The sequence below is a fragment of the Equus caballus genome, chromosome 16, assembly GCF_041296265.1.
Source record: "Equus caballus isolate H_3958 breed thoroughbred chromosome 16, TB-T2T, whole genome shotgun sequence".
NCBI classification, from domain to species: Eukaryota; Metazoa; Chordata; class Mammalia; order Perissodactyla; family Equidae; genus Equus; species Equus caballus.
In genome coordinates this window covers 58327903-58346591 of record NC_091699.1, presented here as the reverse complement: position 1 = coordinate 58346591, position 18689 = coordinate 58327903, and the positions used below count along the sequence as shown (strand labels likewise).

Genomic DNA, 18689 nt, shown 5'->3' with positions numbered 1-18689 from the left:
TCTCTCCTCCATAATATCAGCTCTATTGTGGAGGGAGTGCGATTTTTCTTTATCCCATCTATTGTGTTTTTCCACCTCCAACATCTCTGATTGGTTTTTCTTTATAGTTTCAATCTCTTTTGTAAATAAGTTCCTGATTTCACTGAACTATCTGTATTTTCTTGTAACCCATTGATTTTTTTTTATGACAGCTACTTTGAATTCTCTGTCATTTAGATTATAAACTTCTGTGCCTTCAGGATTTATTTCTGGGTGCTTGTCATTTCCCTTCTGGTCTGGAGTATTAATATATCTTTTCATACTGTTTGATGGCATAGATTTGTGCATCTGCTTTGTGATAGTATTTGGTCACAGCTTCCACCTTCTGCCACTGGGTGGAGGTCAAGAGCCATGTATTCTGAGCCCACTGTGATCTGTGGCTTGCTTGCTCACAGCTGCTGCTTTTCTATTGTATGCGCGGGTGCTCTGGCTGACCCACTGAGCTGGTGTGCCAGGTGGGGAGGGGCACTTTCTTTTACCTGCAAAATCCCTGGGGTGTTCTCACTCTGCCCTTGCTATCTGCCCTCTTGGGGTACTAGCTTGATGGAGACATCCCTGAAATAGCTTAGCCCAACCTCTGTGTGGGGCTTTCCCACAGGCTGTGAGGGAACTTGGAGAGTGAAGGTGTTCCTGTGGAGCACTACCCCTCTCCCCCTCCTCTCGGAGCCGCATGTGGTCCTGCACCCTGGATTGCTGCCATTCAGGAGGAAAAGGAGATCCCCTTACCTCCTTCAACTTCCTCCAGGGTGTCCAGCACCTCCACCTTCAGAGGTATAGCTGCCTGGGTCTCTCAGATGTCTTCTGTTCTGTGTGAATGTCCTCTGTTGGTATATGAATGTCCTTTTCATTGTATCTTTGGGGGAGAGTCTGAGGGAAGAGCGCACTCCATGATGCTGATGTCACTCCTCGTGTTTGATGATTTTTGTTTTGAGCTCTTTGCTTGATCTGAATCTGTGGGAGTCTTGCAGGCTTCACTTGGAGAAATTTTCCTTCAGAGAAGGCTTGCTTCTGCTTCTGCTAATAGCCAAGGACCTCTTCAGCCTTGTCAACTCTTTCAATTTTAAGCTTAGTTTCCCCTTCTTGCGGCTGTTCCAAGGTGATATCTTTACAGTCAATATTGCTACCTTACTCCTCACCCTTACTTGCCTTTCCAGTTTGCCTCTATGCTGCTGTATGTCACCTCACCCTTTTCTTGGCCCACTCCCCAAGGCCTGGCTTCAACCTCCATGGTGAAGCCTTCCAGCCACCCACCTTGGCTTCAGTTCCTGGCCATTCCCAATCCAGGTATGTTTTTGGCTTTTGTTTGTTTGTTTTGAAGGAATGGCCCCTGGAGACCTCTTCTACCTTTTGCAAGACTGGTGGTGCCTCAGTGTGTGTGTCAACAAAGTTTCAGTTATGGAGATGTTGTAGGAGAGAGAGCCCCTCAGAACTTAGTCATCCATGACAACACAAGCATAGCATTCTCTAAAACTCTACAAAATCTTAAGTCTACTAAAAATCCCAGATGGGTGGGCCAATGGGGGACAAATTATGTTAACTAAGAACCTTCAGAAGCAAAAGAGGAAACTACACAGAACATCAAGTTTGGAATGCAAATTGTGCCAAGCCAGAGAGGCCAATTTCTGGTCAGTGGCTCTCAGGCCAGACTCTGATATCTATGAAGTGGTGTCAATAGAGATTGAGCTGCATCCTTTCTTTGAACAGATGGCAAGGGAAAGCAACTTCAAGGTAGAGCTCCAAACTCAGCCTTCTTCCAAGATCTTGAACCAGCATGAGACAGCACCACGTCACAATTCCTGGTCTCTGAACATGCTGTTACGCAGATTGAGAGCCACAGAAGGCAAGAAGGATGACAAGTTTTCCAACATCCTGGATGCAGTGGGGGAGTTTGGTACATTCCAGCGGAGGCTGGTGGCCCTCACCTTCATCCCCAATGTCCTGTCGGCCGTATTCATGTTTGCTGACCTCTTCATGTTCACAGCCCAGAAGCCCTATTGCAATGCCAGCTGGATACTGGCAGTGGGCCCCAACCTGTCAGAGGCTGAGCAGTTGAATCTGACCCTGCCCCGAGCACCCAATGGCAGTTTCCTTACATGCCTCATGTACTTGCCTGTGGCCTGGGATCTGGCTTCTATAATCCAATATGGCCTCAACCACACAGAGTCATGCCATGATGGGTGGATCTATCCTGAGACCAAGCAGCGATCACTGATCAATGAGGTGAGCCTTGTCCTGAGTTTTCTGTAGCTACCCTGTAGGCCCAGAGATTTGTCCTCACCTTCACTGAACAATTGGGGAAACTGAGGCTCATGGAGGGGAAGCAATTGGCCCAAGGTCACCCTGCAGAGGCAGGGCCAGGGCAGAAACAGGATTCCTGCTGCCCAGCACTGGCCTCACCTGTCTTAGCCAGGAAGCTACAGTGGATTTAAGGATGGGGCAGCTGTCAGATGGCAGGGTGGCCATCTGTCCAGGGAGTTGCTTCTTCAGTGGTGGCTCTGCCCTCAGAACTCATAGAAGACAGGGAATTGGGGGAAGACGCAGCTTTGAACAGGTACCTCTCTTACAGGGTTTCTCAGCCTAAGCTGCAACCCGGGCCCTTCACAGCTCAGACTTACCCAATTTGAATCTCTAGGCTGGGGCCCAGCATCTGTATTTGGGAAAGGTCTTCGGTGATTCCGGCCTTTGTTCAGTTATCTGTCCACCTATTCTCCATCTTGGCCTGTGCCTCTGGTCCCTCTCTCCAGGCCTAACTCCCAGTCTGCCAGATACAAGATGGGGGGCAGAGGTAACACAGTTGAGACATGCTGCACACACAGTTATCTTCCTCTGTCCCAGGTCCTTTCTGCCTAAAGGCCCACCAGGGAGGGGAGGCTCAGTCTCTGGACCCAGAAGGCTGACCCTGGGTAGAGGCCTGTGGCCAATCCCTGCATGTAACCCTCCAGTTTGACTTGGTGTGTGGCAAAGAAACAAGCACAGAGACCGTGCAGACCATGTTCATGGCGGGCCTCCTAATAGGATCTCTCATCTTTGGCTTCATAAGTGACAGGTGAGTCTCCCGGAGTTCCCTCTGGTCCCTGTGACTCCCCTGCCTCCTCCTCATGGGCAGTGAGAGCTCAAGAGTCTCAAGCTGAGGGAGGCAAGGGGAGGGGCATTCTGGAGACCCGTGGACGGCTCAGGACCTGACCTGGGGATGTCGGATGGGCCCAGCCATGGCAGGCCTTGCGCTTGGTGCAGCCTCCCATCAATGCCTGCAGGCTGGGCCGATACCCCACCATCCTGCTGTCACTGCTGGGGCTGATCGTCTTCGGCTTCGGGACAGCTTTTGTCAACAGCTTTCATCAGTATCTGTTCTTCCGATTCGCCGTGTCCCAGGCGTTGGTGGGCTACTCCATCAGCAGCACGTCTTTAGGTGAGGCCAGGCCGAGTCAGTGTGGGGCTGGTAGGGATGGGGCTGGTGCATCCCCCATCGGAGCCTGCAGAACAGAGAGAATTCCAGCCCAATTGGGCAGGCAGTGGAGGAAGGAGCTTCCACACCTGGCTACTTGGAGATGCCAGAGAGTCTGTGCCCAGACTGCCCTTCTGCTTTCATCCTCTATCCTAGCCCCCTTGTCCTCTGCACATTCCTGTCTCATATCCCTTGCATACCCCTGATGTGGCTTACATTTATTGAGCCCTTAAGAAGGACCAGGGATGCTGCTAAGCCCTTTATATGTATCATCTCACTTTATCATGACAACACTCTATTCAGTAGGTAGTATCCTATCATTCCTTTAGCTGAGGATGATACTGGAGCCTCAGGAAGTTAACCAACTTGCTCAGAGTCACACAGCAGCTAAGCAAAGGAGCTGTGATTTCACCCCAGGCCTGTGTGATGCGAAAGCTCCAAGCGCCCACACACTCATTCAGCCTTACAGCTGCCCTCACTTGGTGTGCTCAGGGTTCCCTGGCAGGAGACCTCTTCTCATTGGGAGCCTGCCAGAGTGGAGCCCGAGGAAACTGGGTCCTCCCCAGAACCCTAGGCCCAGGCGGCCAAAGCACTGATGCACTAAGAGCAAAGACAAAGACAGTAATTCCTTGCCTTACCATGTCTCAGGCTACGTGTGAGGTGCTGTGCCCAGAGCCAGGCCTTCTCCATGAGAGGCATGTGGTCAGGCAGGAGGTGTTCAGAGGGAACAGCCAGGTTGAGAAGGGACTGGAGGCTATACATGTGATTGGGAGGTCAGGCAAGAGGTCTAGGGTGTGCCCTGGGGGCACAGAGGCACTCTGGCTTTGAAGGGCTGTCTCTGGACCTAGGGCAGATCATGAGTAGGCCAAAGAACTTTTGCCAGTTCTGAACCATCCCAAGCAGGGCTGGGGCATCTCAAAAGGCTGAGTGCAGGGGTAGCCTTGGGGACCCTGAGCTGACCATGATTTTGTCCTCTCGGCCTCTGCACAGCCACTGAGTGGCTAGTGGGTGACCACCGGGCCCATGCCATCATCCTGGAACACTGCTTTTTCGCTGTGGGTGTCATGTTCCTGACCGGGCTTGCCTACAGCCTTCCCCACTGGCGGATGCTGTTTCTGTTGGGCGGGGCACCTGTATTCTCCTTCATCTTCTATATCTGGTGAGCAAACAAGTACAGGGCATCACAGGAATGGGTCTGATGGGCTGGAGATTGAGGGGCGTGGGGGGTCCTTGAAGGGCTTGAGTGGGTAGAATTTTCCCTGGGAGAAAGTGCATATGGATGAGATGAGAAACAGCCAAGGGCAGAGCCTCTGGAACCCCAGCATTAACCCCCCTCAGAGGAGACCCTCAAAGAGATGTCAGAGAGGTGGTCAGAAAACCAGAAGGGAAAGTCTCGAAAGGCAAGAGTTCAAGGACAAGGGAATGGTCAGGGTTGAAGGCAAGAAAGGCGAGGCCAGGGAAGGGTCTGCTGGCCTTGGTGACCTTGAGGTGGCTTCAGTGGAGTGGCAGGAGCTTGAGGAGTGAGGAGGGGCTGAAAAATGGAGTCATCCAGGAGATGATCCTTTCAGTGTTGGGCTGAGGTGGGCAGGGGAAAGTGATGCCATGTATGGGCAGCAAAGATGGAGTCAGGGAAGGGTATCTGATGTTTTTAATCGTAGGGGAGTCATACTCACAATCACCTGAGAGATTGAAGCTATGAAGGGACAATTGATGGAGCAAAACTTGGAGGAGTAAGGAGGAGGGACTGGGAACAATAGCGAGATGGCACTGCTAATTGTGGGCAGGTGACAAAAGGAGAGGAAGAGAAGAGAAGGCAGATGAGGGGGAGAGGAAGAGAGCTGAAATCACCTTGTTACAGGTTAGGCAATTCTGTGGGAAGAAATGACTATATTTACTCTTGACATTACCACATTTAATCTTTACAACCTTAAAGGGTGGGTGTGAGTCTAATGTCATGGGGGCTGCAGGGGTGGGGGAGGGGGAGAACTGAGGCTTCAAAGGGTTGAAATAACTTGCCCAAGGTCACACAGCTAAAGAGTGGGACATCTGGGATTTGACTCAGCCTGGCTGCTTTCTAATCCCCTGCACCATATACAATATGGATTGTCAGAGGTGGGTTACCAGTTCATAGGGAGGACATCTAGGTGATTAGGAGACCTTCCAAATGCTGCAGAAGCTGGAGGCCAGCTTTGATGGCCACTGAGATACCCAAGTGAGTGTGGGGACCCAGCTGATACCAGGTGGCATGACTCTGTCATGTAGCTGGCAAATAGCGTTTCATGGCTTGACCTTAGAACATTTTTTAAAAATGTTATTAATGCAGTAGATGCATGTGGTTAAAAATTGAGTAGTACAACATGTTTGTGTTGAAAAATAAGTCACCAATTTCAGGTCCCCTCAACCCCAGTTCCTTTCTCAGAAGCCATCATCACACTGAACTCTTTTAGCTCTTTCTCCCAATAGATGTCTACATAGTTCTACATACACTGAGTAGACAGCTTACTGAATGGGGTCTATTTTTCTTCAGCCACTGGATTCAGACATATCCTGTCAACTGTTCCTTCCCTGACACTTGACAATATCTTGAGCAGGTTCCATCTCCTTCCAGGCATCCTTAGTTGTAAGAAAAAGTCTCATTTTGATAATTAAGACTGAATTTCAGTCATTAAAAAATCCAGTCCATGGGGCCAGCCCCGTGGCCAAGTGGTTAAGTTCACGCGCTCTGCTTCGGTGGCCCAGGGTTTCACTGGTTTGGGTCCTGGGCGTGGACATGGCACCGCTCATCAGGTCATGCTGAGGCGGCATCCCACATAGCACAACCAGAGGCACTCACAACTAAAAATACACAACTATGTACCAGAGGGCTTTGGGGAGAAAAAGGAAAAATAAATTCTTAAAAAAAAAAAATCCAGTCCAGTCCAATTTAAAACTCAATCTTACATCCAATTCACAGCATCTCCCGGGTGGCTAGATAGCTTGGGCTAGTGGCCTGAGGGGATGAGGTCTGTTCTGACTTTTGCTCTTCCTCTTCTGTCTCCCTGCTCTGATCTTCCAGGTTCTAGGCAGGGGATACGGGCATCAGAGAAAAGGGACGAAAGATGTGCGGGCAGGGGCTGTATCCTCTGTAGGGCAGACGTTCCCATGCCGGTGCCTCTGGCCCCCTTGTGAGTCTTCAGAGTGTTGGCATTTCCTAATGCTCCAGGCACTGTCTTGTGACCTCTCCTGCTCCCGTCCCTGGCCATTCACCCCACAGCCTCTTTCTGCAGAAATCTCTTCACCCTGGCTTGTGGGGTACCTTCAAGACAACAGGGTCCACTTGGCTAAAAATCTCATTGTCCTCCCACCCTCAGCCTGCCATTGTGGGCTGTTCCCACCAGTCTCCTACCTAATCATATCCAGGGGAGAGAGGGACCCCAGTCTCCGGGTTTGCGTAGACCTCCAACTTCAGGAGACACCATTAACTCTGCCACAAACCGTCTGGAGCCCCACGGCAAGCCCTCAAGTTTCTGAATCAGCAAGCTTCAGCCAGAGGATGGGAGGGCAGACCCCCTTTCTACAAGGCAGTCCCCTTGTCCAGGAGTGAGTAGATGGGAGCAACATGGGGAGGGGAAGAGATTCAAGACCCTCTCACCTCCACGAACTGGAAATTTCCCAACCTCTCTAGGTGGCTGGGGGAGGTGGCCACTGGGCTGTTTTTTTTTTTTTTTTTTTTTTTTTGGTGAGTCCTGTCCTTAATGTGGTAGCACCACCTCTCTTAGAATGTGAGGTTATCACCCTTGGTTGCCAGCTTTGGGACTTCAACTGAACTTCCGGAACAAAAAAGTTCCACGTAACATCCGGTCATACTACTCTTCTTCTCCGATTTAATATTTTTCTCAATAGCAGTTGGAGCTTGTTTTATGTAAATAAAATTGCAAAGTATTTTCACGTGTTTTTGAGGATACACGTTAGAGTTTTCTCTTTTTCTCTCCTGTTCCCTACATTATTTGTGTCTAGTGGGGTCATTTTTTTCCCTGCTCGATTATTTTGGACACTTTTTCATTTGGGAGGTCTTCTTTAATAGTTAGTGACCTTTGGTCATCCCTTCATAGTTAAGAGCAAGTCACTAAGAAGCTAACAGGAAACTGTATGAGCAGGAGCTCAAATTTATGTGAGCATCAGAGTCACGTGGGGCTCGTTAAAACATCAACGACTGGGCTCTGCCTGCAGAGTTTCTGAATCAACAGGACTGGGATGGGGCCCAAGAAGCTGTGTTTCTAACAAGTTCCCAGGTGATGCTGATGTGACTGATCCGCTGACCACAATTTGAGAACCGCTACTATGGGAGAGGAAAATGGCGGGTGCCTTTTCCCTAAGGGATCCCAAAGCCAGAGAGTTGCCAGGCTCAAGCTCTTGTGCTCCTGGGTGGGGCTGGAACTGGAGCTGGGACTCTTGTCATCACAGGGACTTCCACTCCCGTGGTTTCCCTGTGTTTTTCCTCAGCCTTGCCCCTGCTGTATATGAATCCCTACTTCCTCTGTGCTCTAGGTGCAAACTACAGGGGGAACTGGAGTCCCATATCTGAGGACTGGGGTGTCCAGGCTCCTCTGGACCCAGGAGGACAGTTCTCCTTTATCTCGCTCCTACGTGCCTGTGCGCACGGGTTTGCCTGCCCGCTCAGTAGCAGTACTCCTCCATCGCTTTCGGGCTGCATCCATTTGTTAAATCTTTCTCTCACCATGTCATCTCTCCCACTCTCTTTGTCCTTGAGAGTGGATATCTTTTTTCATTCCCCTATTTTTTAGTGGGCATGTGGTCAATCTCCTATCTTTCTGGAAAAAGTCCCCACTTGATGGCTTCCCTTAGGATGGTTCTGCAGCCACAGCTGCAGAGTGGAGAAGGATGACAGACAACTCATTGCGGCCCCTGTGGGAAGCAGGCAGGAGCAGGGGCAGGTAGAGGGAATGAAATTGTCTCTGGTGTCCCATGCATGTGTTTACAGACACCAGCCACAGAGTCCAGGCTGGGGAGGGAGAAGGAGGGTTGCCAGAAATCAGCAGGGGCTGATGGCACAGTTTTGTTGAGAATGCCTTATCGGAGCCCCGAGCTTCATACTAGCTCCCCCTCTGTGACCTTGGGCAAGCCCTTACTCCCCGAGGCTGGGAATAAAATGGGATAATCCTACCAGGTCCAGGGTTGGGCGGGGGTTAAATCAGGTAATATATGTGAGGGCACTGAGCACAATTCCTGGCGCATAATAAGTACTTGAAATGTTAATCTGTGTAGATTCTAGAGCCTGGGAGCTTTGGGAAGAACAGCGGGACTACAGTTATTCTGAGGTCAAAGGCAATGGGTGATGTGACAGGGAGGAACGGGGACAGGGTGGAGAACTCTATTCACCCAGGCAGGGGCTGAGTCCTGGGGTCAGACCCGGGCCCTGACTCTCATCTGTAGCCTCTGACTGGGAAATGCAGGTTATCTGTAACTTCCCCAGGAAAAAATAACCTGCCCTCATACTCCCCAGGCTGTTAGGAGACAGAGAGGGGACAGGAGAAATCCCACTTATGAAAATGGGACTGTAATAGAGGGTGTGGGCGTGGAGGATGGTGCAGTCAGTATGCCCAGGTAGGTGGGGATGACCCCTGAGATAGAAAAGTAGAGAGCTCTTAGAGGGGGTCAGTGAGTGTCTGGAGTGACCCCAAGCAGCAGTGGGGGCTGTAGTGGCTTGGGCAGGGGAAAGGCTGACTGCCAGAGAGGGACAGAGGGCATCCCGAGGTTGATGGTCACCTTCAAGGCCCCTGACATCAGAGTCATCTCATGCTGGAGCAGGATGGCCACAGCTGAGACTGGGATAGGACCAACTTGGGACTCTGGGCCATCTTGGAATGATGGATAAGAGAGAGATGGCCATGCAGGATTCTCCCGGAGTCCCCCCGGTGGCTGATGATGAAAGGGAAGGTGGAGGAGGCCAAGCAGGTGCTGTGTTATGCAGCTGGTGTGAACAAGAAGACCATCCCCTTAAGTCTGCTGGACAAGGTAAGAGGCCTCAGGCCTGCAGTGAGCCAGGTAGGGCGCTGTGGAAGGGCCTCTTTCCTCCTCATCCTTTTAGGTGCCACCTCGGCCCCACTGCTTGAGGAGAATGGTGATGGCAAAATCAAATCCTGCCAGGGGAGGGCCAGAGGCCCAGCTGGTGCTGTGGGGGGCAGGCTGGCCTTGCAGGTCTTGTGGGAGTGGGGAGCAAGCTGGGATCTCCACCCTGCCTCTGGCTGGTCCTGCTTATCCTGTAGCTGCAGCTGCCTGGAAAGAAGATGGATAAGGCCTCTGTCCTGGACTTCTATAACAATAGGCACCTCCGCAAGGTGACCTTGGTGATGGGCTGTGTGTGGTGAGTACCCAGGACTGGTGGGCAGGGACTGCAAACAGATGTGCATGCCAGAATTTGATGAGGGAATGGGGCATGGTCAGGCTGCAAGGCGGGGTGAGGCCTAAGGACCCTGGCTTGGCCCACGGCTCCCAGATCTCTGTGCTTATTTCTCTGTCCATTCCCACCCTGCCCCTCTCTGCTCTGCCTCTGACTTTATTCCTTGCCCCATCCATTTCTGTGCATCTGTGTGTGTGTCTCTCTCTGAGTGACTCTCTCCTGGCTTCATTCCAGGTTTACTGTCGGTTACAGCTATTTTACACTGAGCTTCAAGTTGAAGGATTTTGGTGTGAACATCTACTTCCGACAGGTGATCCCTAGCATCATGGAGGTGCCCGCCCGGCTGTGCTGCATTTTTCTCCTGGAACAGATGGGGAGGAAGTGGAGCCTGATTGCCACTCTCTTCCAAGGCACCATGATGTGCCTGCTCATCCTTATCATCCCCTCAGGTACAGCCCACCCTCCTGGACGCACCCTCCAGCCTTCCTCCTTCCTCGACCCCCTCCCTCCCTCGTGCCTCTTGCCCTGTCCAGCCAACAAGACACCTGGGAGTCAGCCTCCTGCAGCCATGGCCCACCTACCCTGCCGAGGCCCCGGCACCTCCTGAGCAGGAGCACTGCCCTCCCCAGGGCGAAGCCCCCAGACAGGGTGCATGCAGCTCTCAGGGGCGTGGGAGAGGAAGGTGTGCTGTCCAGAGGAATTGTCCTTGTGTGAGAGAGTGGCCAGCCTTCTTCCACCTGCTTCCAATCCACATCAGGTCTGATGGTTAAATGTGAACAGATGCAGCAAAAAGTCCTTCAACTGCGACCCCAGGCCCTAGCTCTTGTCTGTAGCCTCTGACTGGGAAATGTGGGTTATCTGTAACTTCACCAGGAAAAAATAACCTGCTCACTGAAACTGAAAACTGAGCATAACGTTGGGCTATCCTTTAGGAGCAATTCCTGCATGGAGGCCTCTCCTTCGCAGGGGGCACAGTGCCCTGCGCCCTGTGGGCTCAGAACTAGAGAAGGAAATGGCGGCGGGTGGGTGGCTGGGAATATTTTCAAAATTTCAAAGAACCTACGACCATGAATATGCCCCAGGTCAGAGGGCTAGAGAGTGGCAGGGGTGAGGGTGTGGACATTAAGATGTCAGCATCCACCCAATCAGAACTGCTAACTACGAGAGCCCTGTTGGCTGCTGGGGCAGGGCCTGGGCTGGGAAGGCTGCATCCAGGGTCTGCCTCAAGTGGCTTCCTGTGTTTCTCTGGGGGTTGTAATTGTGTTTCTTGACCTGGACCCTTCCTCTCCCATATGTTGCAGCATTGACTGGCTAAGACAAAATGGGGAGGCAAATTCATTATTACATTTCTATTGCTTGGGTTTTTTTTTTTTTTTTTTAAAGTAGATCTACCCTGAGTCAAGTAGAAATATTTAAAACTCTCAAATATGTGAGAGAAACTAGGAATACAATCCCCCGTAGATAGAACTGAATTTCTAGTTTCATCCCAGAGCCAAGAAAAGGAGGAACCAGAGTGGGGAATGGGGCTGGGGCAGGATCCAGCAGAGGCTGAGGAGGTAGCAGCTGCAAGCTCCCGGCTCCAGGTCAGCGAGCCAGGGATCTGCTCTGGCCCCCCATGCCTGAGGAATGGTGTTTCCCTGGATCTTTTCTTCCTCCTCCAATGCACCTGTCTGGCTGCCCAGAGTCAGACATCCTAGAGTGTCTAGCCGTAAATGCCCCAGGGACCAAACACCTCCTGCCCCTGTTCACCTTGCAGAGGATGAAGGGGAAGGTGAGAGAGCCCTGGACAGGGAGTCTGGCACGCAGGACGCAGGCCTGGTGCTCAGTGGAGGCCCAAGAAGGAGCAGGTGGTGGGGTGGGGAAGCTGCCTCTGGGTGAGGATGTGGAAGATGAGAAAGTCCAGAGGCAGAGGGGTGGGGTCTGAATCCAGTGTGGTAGACGGTGGCCTGAGAGGCCATGGGGGTCCCAGTGGAGCCTCCTGCCCTGCTGACCAACTCCCCCACTGCAGAGGTACTAGCTCCCCAGGCTTGGCTGGGCCTCTAGCAGACTGATCCTCTGCTGACCAAATGCCTGAGTCTGCTGACTAGTTGACCAGGTGGTGGGGGTGGACTCTTCAGATGCCTTCTGAGAGGGAACGAGGGAGAGCTGATGGGTTGGCCCTCCCCACCTGCCCCAAGGGGAGGATGTCCCCAGACTCAGGCGGCCACGTTTTCTGACCACAGAATTGAAATCCGCGTTGGTCTTGATGGTCGTGTTCGGAGAGTTCAGCATGGCTGCCTCGGTCACCGTGTTCTTCATCTACACTGCCGAGCTCCTGCCCACTGTCCTCAGGTATGGGCCTGGCGGGCAAGGGCCGTGGGGGTGTGGGGAGGGCAGGACGATAACAAGAGGAATAGCAGCAGCTAAAACTGGGCATTCACCTGGTGACAAGCACCATGCCAAGTGGTTTGCATGGATTACCGCATTTAACCCTCTCAAAAAAATCTCCCATACACCATCATTAGCCCTATTTCAGACGTGAAATCAGAGACAAGGGCACTGGCTCAGGGTCAGACATAGCAACTGGCAGAACTAGGATATGGACCCCAGCAGCCTGACTCCAATGGCTCCCAGGAATGCGTGCAGAACGCGTCGATGCTCGGGCCCTTCACCACAGGAGCCCTTGGTGATGGCGGCAGCAGCCTCCTCCCCACTCAGCTTCGCTGTCCGTGTCTTCTCCCCACACACCTACACAGTGCTGTGTCGGTCTTACTTCTCCCACCTCTGACCCCATGAAGTAGGCCCAGAAGAAATTACTACCTACTTTGAATCAATGGAGAACTGAATTCTTTGAGGTCGCACACTGAGTTGGGACGGGGTAGAGATTGGAGGGTGTGGATTTTGGAGAGCTGCTTCTTCCACCTCACTCAGCCTCTGGGCCCACAAGGCCCCCCAGACAAGTTCTCATCTCCCCTTGCAGGGCCACAGGTCTGGGGCTGGTGTCCCTGGCCTGGGCGGCTGGAGCCATCTCGTCCCTGGTGCTCATCAGCCAGAGCCTCACTCTCCTACCCGTCTTTCTCTGCCTCACCTCAGCCATCTTGGCCCTGTCCCTCTGCTCCCTGCTGCCGGAAACACAAGATCAGCCCCTCTCTGATAGCCTGGAGAGCTATCCCCTGCAGTTCAGGTAGGTGTGTGAGGCTCCTGGGCTCTGGCCGCTACAGGGCCTGGTTCTCAAGCCCTGGCACTGAGAGGATGTCAAGCACGGTCCATGCCTGCCCCTTTGTCAGGAGGACATGTGACACTAGGGCCACTCTGTGGCAGTCTCCTTGACGCTGCTACCAGCCCAGCCTCTGCCAGCTCTCATCCTGCCTGGTTCTCCTGACCCATCCTGGGCCGGATCTTCTCCCTCTTAGCCCCCTGGCTGCCTGTCGGGATTGAGCTGCTGCCCTTGGAGATGCCCTGGGCTCTCTCCGCTCCCAGGGCACAGGAGACTGACTTGGAACCAACTGTCTGAATACCTCTCCTTCCCATCTGAATTCCCAGTTCCTCAAAAAGGATCCAGACTTGATTCATGACTCTGACCTCTTGGCCCCAGCAACCTAGGACCCCATTTGGGAATTGGGTTCCACCCTAACTGCTTCATGGGCACTTCTGGCCTCTGGTCTCCTAAGTGCCCCCTGCAGAAGACTTATCATGGTTGGCAGAACCATCCCTTCTGGGATTTGGGCCAAGAAAGCCCATCACTGTCTTCCTGGACCTGAGAGAACCCAAGCAACAACGAAGGGCAGAGGCTGCCTGACGTCCTCCAGTGCCCTCTGCTCATACCACAGGGGTCACTGCCTCTGGCCTTCCTCTGCCCTCCTCCCCACCATCCTCCTCCTTCCCTCCCTCATCAAACTCTCACTGGCACCATCTGTGCTAGGCATTGTATCAGGGTTGGACTGTCAGAGGTAAGAGGTCCCCAGCCTTAAGCAAACCATCATTTATGCAGAGACAGATATGCAAACAGTTATCACTGATGGGCTCTGGCAGAGGGATGTACAGGACCTATAAGGAGTCCCAGGAGGGAGGAACTTTAGTTTGGGGAGTTGGGGCAGCCTTCACAGAGGAAGTGACATTTGAGTAGGCTTTGAAGGATGAATAGGTGTTTGCTGCATTGTAGAGAGGGTGCAATGTTCAGTGCAGCAGGATCACAGTGTAGTAGTTAAGAACACAGGCTCTGGAGCTGGGGCCTGGATTTCTATCTTGGCTACTGCTTCCTAGCATGTGCACAGGGAAGTTACTGAATACCTCTGAGACTCAGTTTCTTCATTTGCAAAATGGATTGATAAAATAGTAATAACTGTAGCTAGCATTTATGGAGCATTTACCACGTGCCGGGTCCTGTTCTATACTTGCCTTTTCGTACTTCGTCCTAACAACAATCACATGCAAGGGAGTCCTGACACTATCCCCATTTTACAGATGGGGAAACTGAGGCACAGATAGGTAAAGACATGTAGCCTAGCCTTCCTCTCTCATAGGTCTTTTGGGGGAAGTAAACCCACATGAGGTAGTTGGCACAGGGTCTGGCAGGTTGCAAGGGCTCAGTAAATGCCAGTGATGAGGATGGCAGACAGAACCCCAAAGATGCAGAAGAGTGAAGGGTCTGGCTAGGGTTGGGAGATGGAATAGACCTCATCCTGGAGGTGAGGGTTCCTCCCCAGCTCCCGCGAAGCTTGGCTGGGGACCCGCAGGCATGGGAAAGCCCACTTCTCAGGAGTGCAGAGCTGGGCACAGCTCGAGCTGCCTTTCTCAGCTCCCAAAATGATGCAGCTCATGACTTGTTCTCCCATGGCTTCTTCAGGAACACAGGCGAGGATACAATGTCTGACGATACATTATATGATGATGCGGCTGAGGAAGTGGTGAAGAACACCATTCTCAATGCCTCGGTGATGAAATTGGACACAGACATCCTCCCCTCCTCATCACAGCCCACAGAAGCAGACAGAAAGGATGACTGAGGGCTAGGCCCCCAGATGATCTCGGGTTGGAGTTGAGTGACTGGGTATGGGGCCATGGATTCCAGGCCACAAGTTCTGGGCCCAGTCCAGCTTGGCAGGCAGGGTGGGTCCTGCTTGAGGCCAGCCCTTGAGATCCAAAAATGGCCCCTTCTTGGGGAGCCTCGGTGTAATTCATTCCAATAAAGGTACCATATTGGACTTGAGATGGCTAGGTCAAAATTGGTTGTGTCTGGAGAACCCAGAGACCCAGGCCTGGAGGATCGTGGGTCAGACAGGCTCCCTAGAGTCTTTAATGTCCTTGGCTAACCCTCAGGGACAGCGAGGAGCTCTCTGGATGGGGTGTGGGGGTGGGCCATGTCCCCGAGGGCCAGGAGGTGGTGAAGGCAGGACTGCACCTTCCCACTGCGCACATCCTTTAGCTCAGGCATCTGCTAGTGTGATTGGACTTCCAGCTCAAGTGCAGGCTGAGGACAGATTTCACAGATCCACAATGGGCACCTGTCAAGGCAGGGGTGGAATGTAAAGGAATAATGAGAATGTCTCCCATTTGTACTGTTGCACAGGGCTTTCTCACTTGGTTTCCCCTTTGATGCTCCCAAGTAAGCCTGGCTTTGGGGATTACCCATCTCACCCTCATCCTTGGGGGTGCCTTCCCTGATGGCTCCAGCCTGGCTGACCTTCACCACCCTGAGGATAACTTCCAAACCCCAGCTCACAGTCCCAAATGCCCTGAGGGTGAGTCTGCCCTTCCCAGCCAGCGTGGGAGCTTCCCCAGGCAGGGGCCAGGACTCCTCATCCATTAGCCAGACCTGGACACCTTTGGGTCAGGCCCCACCTCCTCTCTCCCTGGGACAGGAGTTGCTGAGGGCAGGGGCTGGCTCTTCTCCTCTCTGCTCAGTTTATTGGAAGATCATCAACTTGCAGGGAAGAGCGAACTCTCTGGAGCTTCTGAGAGAAGGGCAGAAAAGAATGTCCGGGTTCACAAAGCAAGGGCAGCGAGGCCCTGGTTCTCCCAAGCAGGGGTGGAGTGTGGTGCAGCAGAGTGGCTTCTGGCCCCCTGGTCCCAGCACACTGCTTTGGGTGTGCACTTCAAGCTTTGGGACAGAAAGAAACTGGTGCCTGAAACTCCCCCTTTGAGTGTCATTTTCTGGTCCCTCTGTTCCTTACCAAGTTTCCCAGGACTGCCTCCAAAGTGGGATTTGAAGGGCCCAGAAAAAGAAGTCTTGCAAACTATCTGCTCACAAGATGACAGGATGCTTAAAAGGCCTTCCCCGTCTTTTCTGGGGGACACCTATCTGCGAGCTGTGATGGCCAATGTATTAGCCACGGTTAAACACGTCACCTCAAATTACTCTGCTAGAAGGATTCAGCTGGTGCTTCAAGGAACAGGAGGAGGAGAAGGGTCAGGACAGAAAACCGATGGGGCAGTGTTGGTATGAAGGAGCTGGTGGTGGGAGGATGTGGCTGTCAGCAAGACCCAGTGCACGCGTACATGGCTTAGACATTCCCTAGGTGGCCAAGATTTGTCAGTCAGTTCCAGATAGGACCTCCCTGGTTTGTCTATCTAATCGATGGCTAATATTGCCTAGAGTTTGACATTATATATTTTAACAAACTAGACCTATGCTGTCCCATACAATAGCCACCAGCCAGATTTGGCTATTGAGGGCTTGAAATGTGGACAGTTGGAATTGAGATGTGCGGTGAGTGTAAAAGACACACTGGATTTCAAAGACTTAGTACAGAAACAAAACAAAACAAAACGTATCAGTATTTTTATACTGATTATGTATAAAAATGATAATATTTTGGATATACTGAGTTAATAAAATATTAAAATTAATTGCATTGTTTTTTTAAAACTTTTTTAATGTGACTGGCAGAAAATATAAAACTATACACAGGACTTGCATTTGTGGCTCACATCATATTTTTATTAGACAGTATTGGACTAGAACATTCCTTTTATTGTTTTCACACATCATTCTTATCACACACTTGTTTAGTGTAATACTAAAAAATTAAATGCTAAAATTGTGTGAGGTTACACATTGTCAATAAACTCCTTTTCTCACAAATCTGATGTCTTTATGATACAATAGATATGATATGTACCAAACATGTCAGCGAGGTCTCCTGCAAACTTATGGTGCCTCTGAATCCTGGGCTCTCGTTGGCCTCGTCACTGACTACTGCTTATGTGGAATTCTCATCTTACCTGCATCTTTCAGCTGCTCGTGTGTTTCTACCGCTGCCCGGGAATTGACCTAAATGTGGGACCCAGTCTCTCATCCTAAGTTACCCCTTCCATTGCCACTCCCACATGAGATGCTGCTCACAGTTTACCAAAGAGTCAAGCCGATGGTGAGGGGCTGTATGAGGCGAGAGCGAAGCAGCTCAGAAATGGGTGCAGCCCCTGGACCACGGGTGAAAACCCAGCCCCGTGGATGCAAGCCCCAAGCCCAGAAATGATTTTAAAAACTTGTAAAGTCTTGTAAGGGCCTGGCAGAAGCAAACACTAAACAAGTTTGTAGAGATATTGCCGCAACAGCCCAAAACTCATAGGGCTTTCTAGGGAAGACGAATCTCACCGAAGATAGACTTGTAAGCAAAAATTACTGAGCACATGAGGAAACAAAATGGCATACAGGCAGAAGCAATAAACTGGAGGATTTACCATCAGAGTACCATCTAGTGGTGATAGAGCTCTCTGAAAAGGACTTCACATTTGTTTAAAACGTTCAAAGTGATGAAGTAATATAACTCCAAGACTTGAACTTGGAAAAGACACCCATAACTCTTAAAATGAACAATACAGCAACTGAAGTATTAAAAACACAATAGGGAAGCGAAATTAGAATGGAAAGAGCCAAAGAGTGAATTAGCGAAGTTTTTTGTGGGTTGTTTCTTTTATCATGAAATATCATCCCTCTGTTTCTGTTAATGCTTTTTGCCATAAATTCTATTTTGCCTGAAATTATTTCTACTCCAATCTTGGAAACTTTTCAATTATATAGAGAAGTGTGTGAATCACTTAAGGTACTGTTTTATGAATCATCACAAGCACATAGTCAGTATCCATCACTCATATCAAGAAGGGGAAAATTATAAGCACCATCAAGTTCCCTCCTGCCTCTCCCAGTCACCACCTCTCCTTCCTCCAAGGCAACTACTCACCTCTAACAACATAGGTTAGTTTTGCAGGGTTTTGAACCTTATAAGAGGAGGCACAGTTTCAACTCTTGTGTTTGACTTTTTTCACTCAGAGATTCATCCATGTTTTTACACACAGTGATTGTTTTTATGCTGTAGAGTGTTCCATTGTGTGAACTGACCACAACTTACCCATCCGTTCTAGTAGTGATAAACATTTTGGTTGTTTCCAAATGGTGGAAATGTGCTATGATGAATAATGCTTCTGCTATGGGCTGAATGTTTGTGTCCCCCAAAATAATGTGTCAAAAACCTAATGCCCAAGATGATGGTATTAGGAGGCGGGGAGATTAATAGCCTTATAAAAGAGGCCCCCAGGAGCTAGCTTGTCCCTTCCCTCATGTGAGGACACAGTGAGAAGGTGGCCATCTGCAACCTGGAAAATGGCTCTCACCAGACACTGAATCTGCTGGCGCCATGATCTTGGACTTCCCAGCCTCCAGAACTTGAGAAACGTCTGTTGCTTATAAGCCACCTAGTCTATGGCGTGTTCTTATAGCAGCCCAACAGACTAAGACAGCCTCTATGAACCTTCTTGTAACTATATGCTGGAGCACAGAAATACCAGTTGCTCTAGGCTCTTTACTTGCGAGCAAGATTGCTTGTC

The 18689-nt window shown here is 51.1% G+C and overlaps 1 protein-coding gene across 9 annotated transcripts in view; it reads left to right on the top strand.

Annotated features, from left to right (window-relative positions):
* Positions 1-16947, top strand: part of SLC22A14 (solute carrier family 22 member 14) — a 41717-nt gene extending 24770 nt beyond the window's left edge. For 4 of the 9 annotated variants that reach the window (XM_070237974.1, XM_070237972.1, XM_070237973.1 and 1 more), the window contains 11 exons: positions 1744-1879; positions 2021-2259; positions 2982-3085; positions 3294-3448; positions 4475-4643; positions 9379-9499; positions 9751-9848; positions 10119-10333; positions 12107-12215; positions 12844-13047; positions 14710-16947. In XM_070237974.1, coding sequence (XP_070094075.1) covers positions 1744-1879; positions 2021-2259; positions 2982-3085; positions 3294-3448; positions 4475-4643; positions 9379-9499; positions 9751-9848; positions 10119-10333; positions 12107-12215; positions 12844-13047; positions 14710-14869 — 1710 coding nt within the window. In that variant the 3' untranslated portion in view covers positions 14870-16947. Of the gene's footprint in view, positions 1-1743; positions 2260-2981; positions 3086-3293; positions 3449-4474; positions 4644-9378; positions 9500-9750; positions 9849-10118; positions 10334-12106; positions 12216-12843; positions 13048-14709 lie in introns of all 9 variants that reach the window. The other 5 variants (XM_070237969.1, XM_023620728.2, XM_070237968.1 and 2 more) reach the window with 2 other exon arrangements.
* Positions 16948-18689: the final 1742 nt, after the last annotated feature.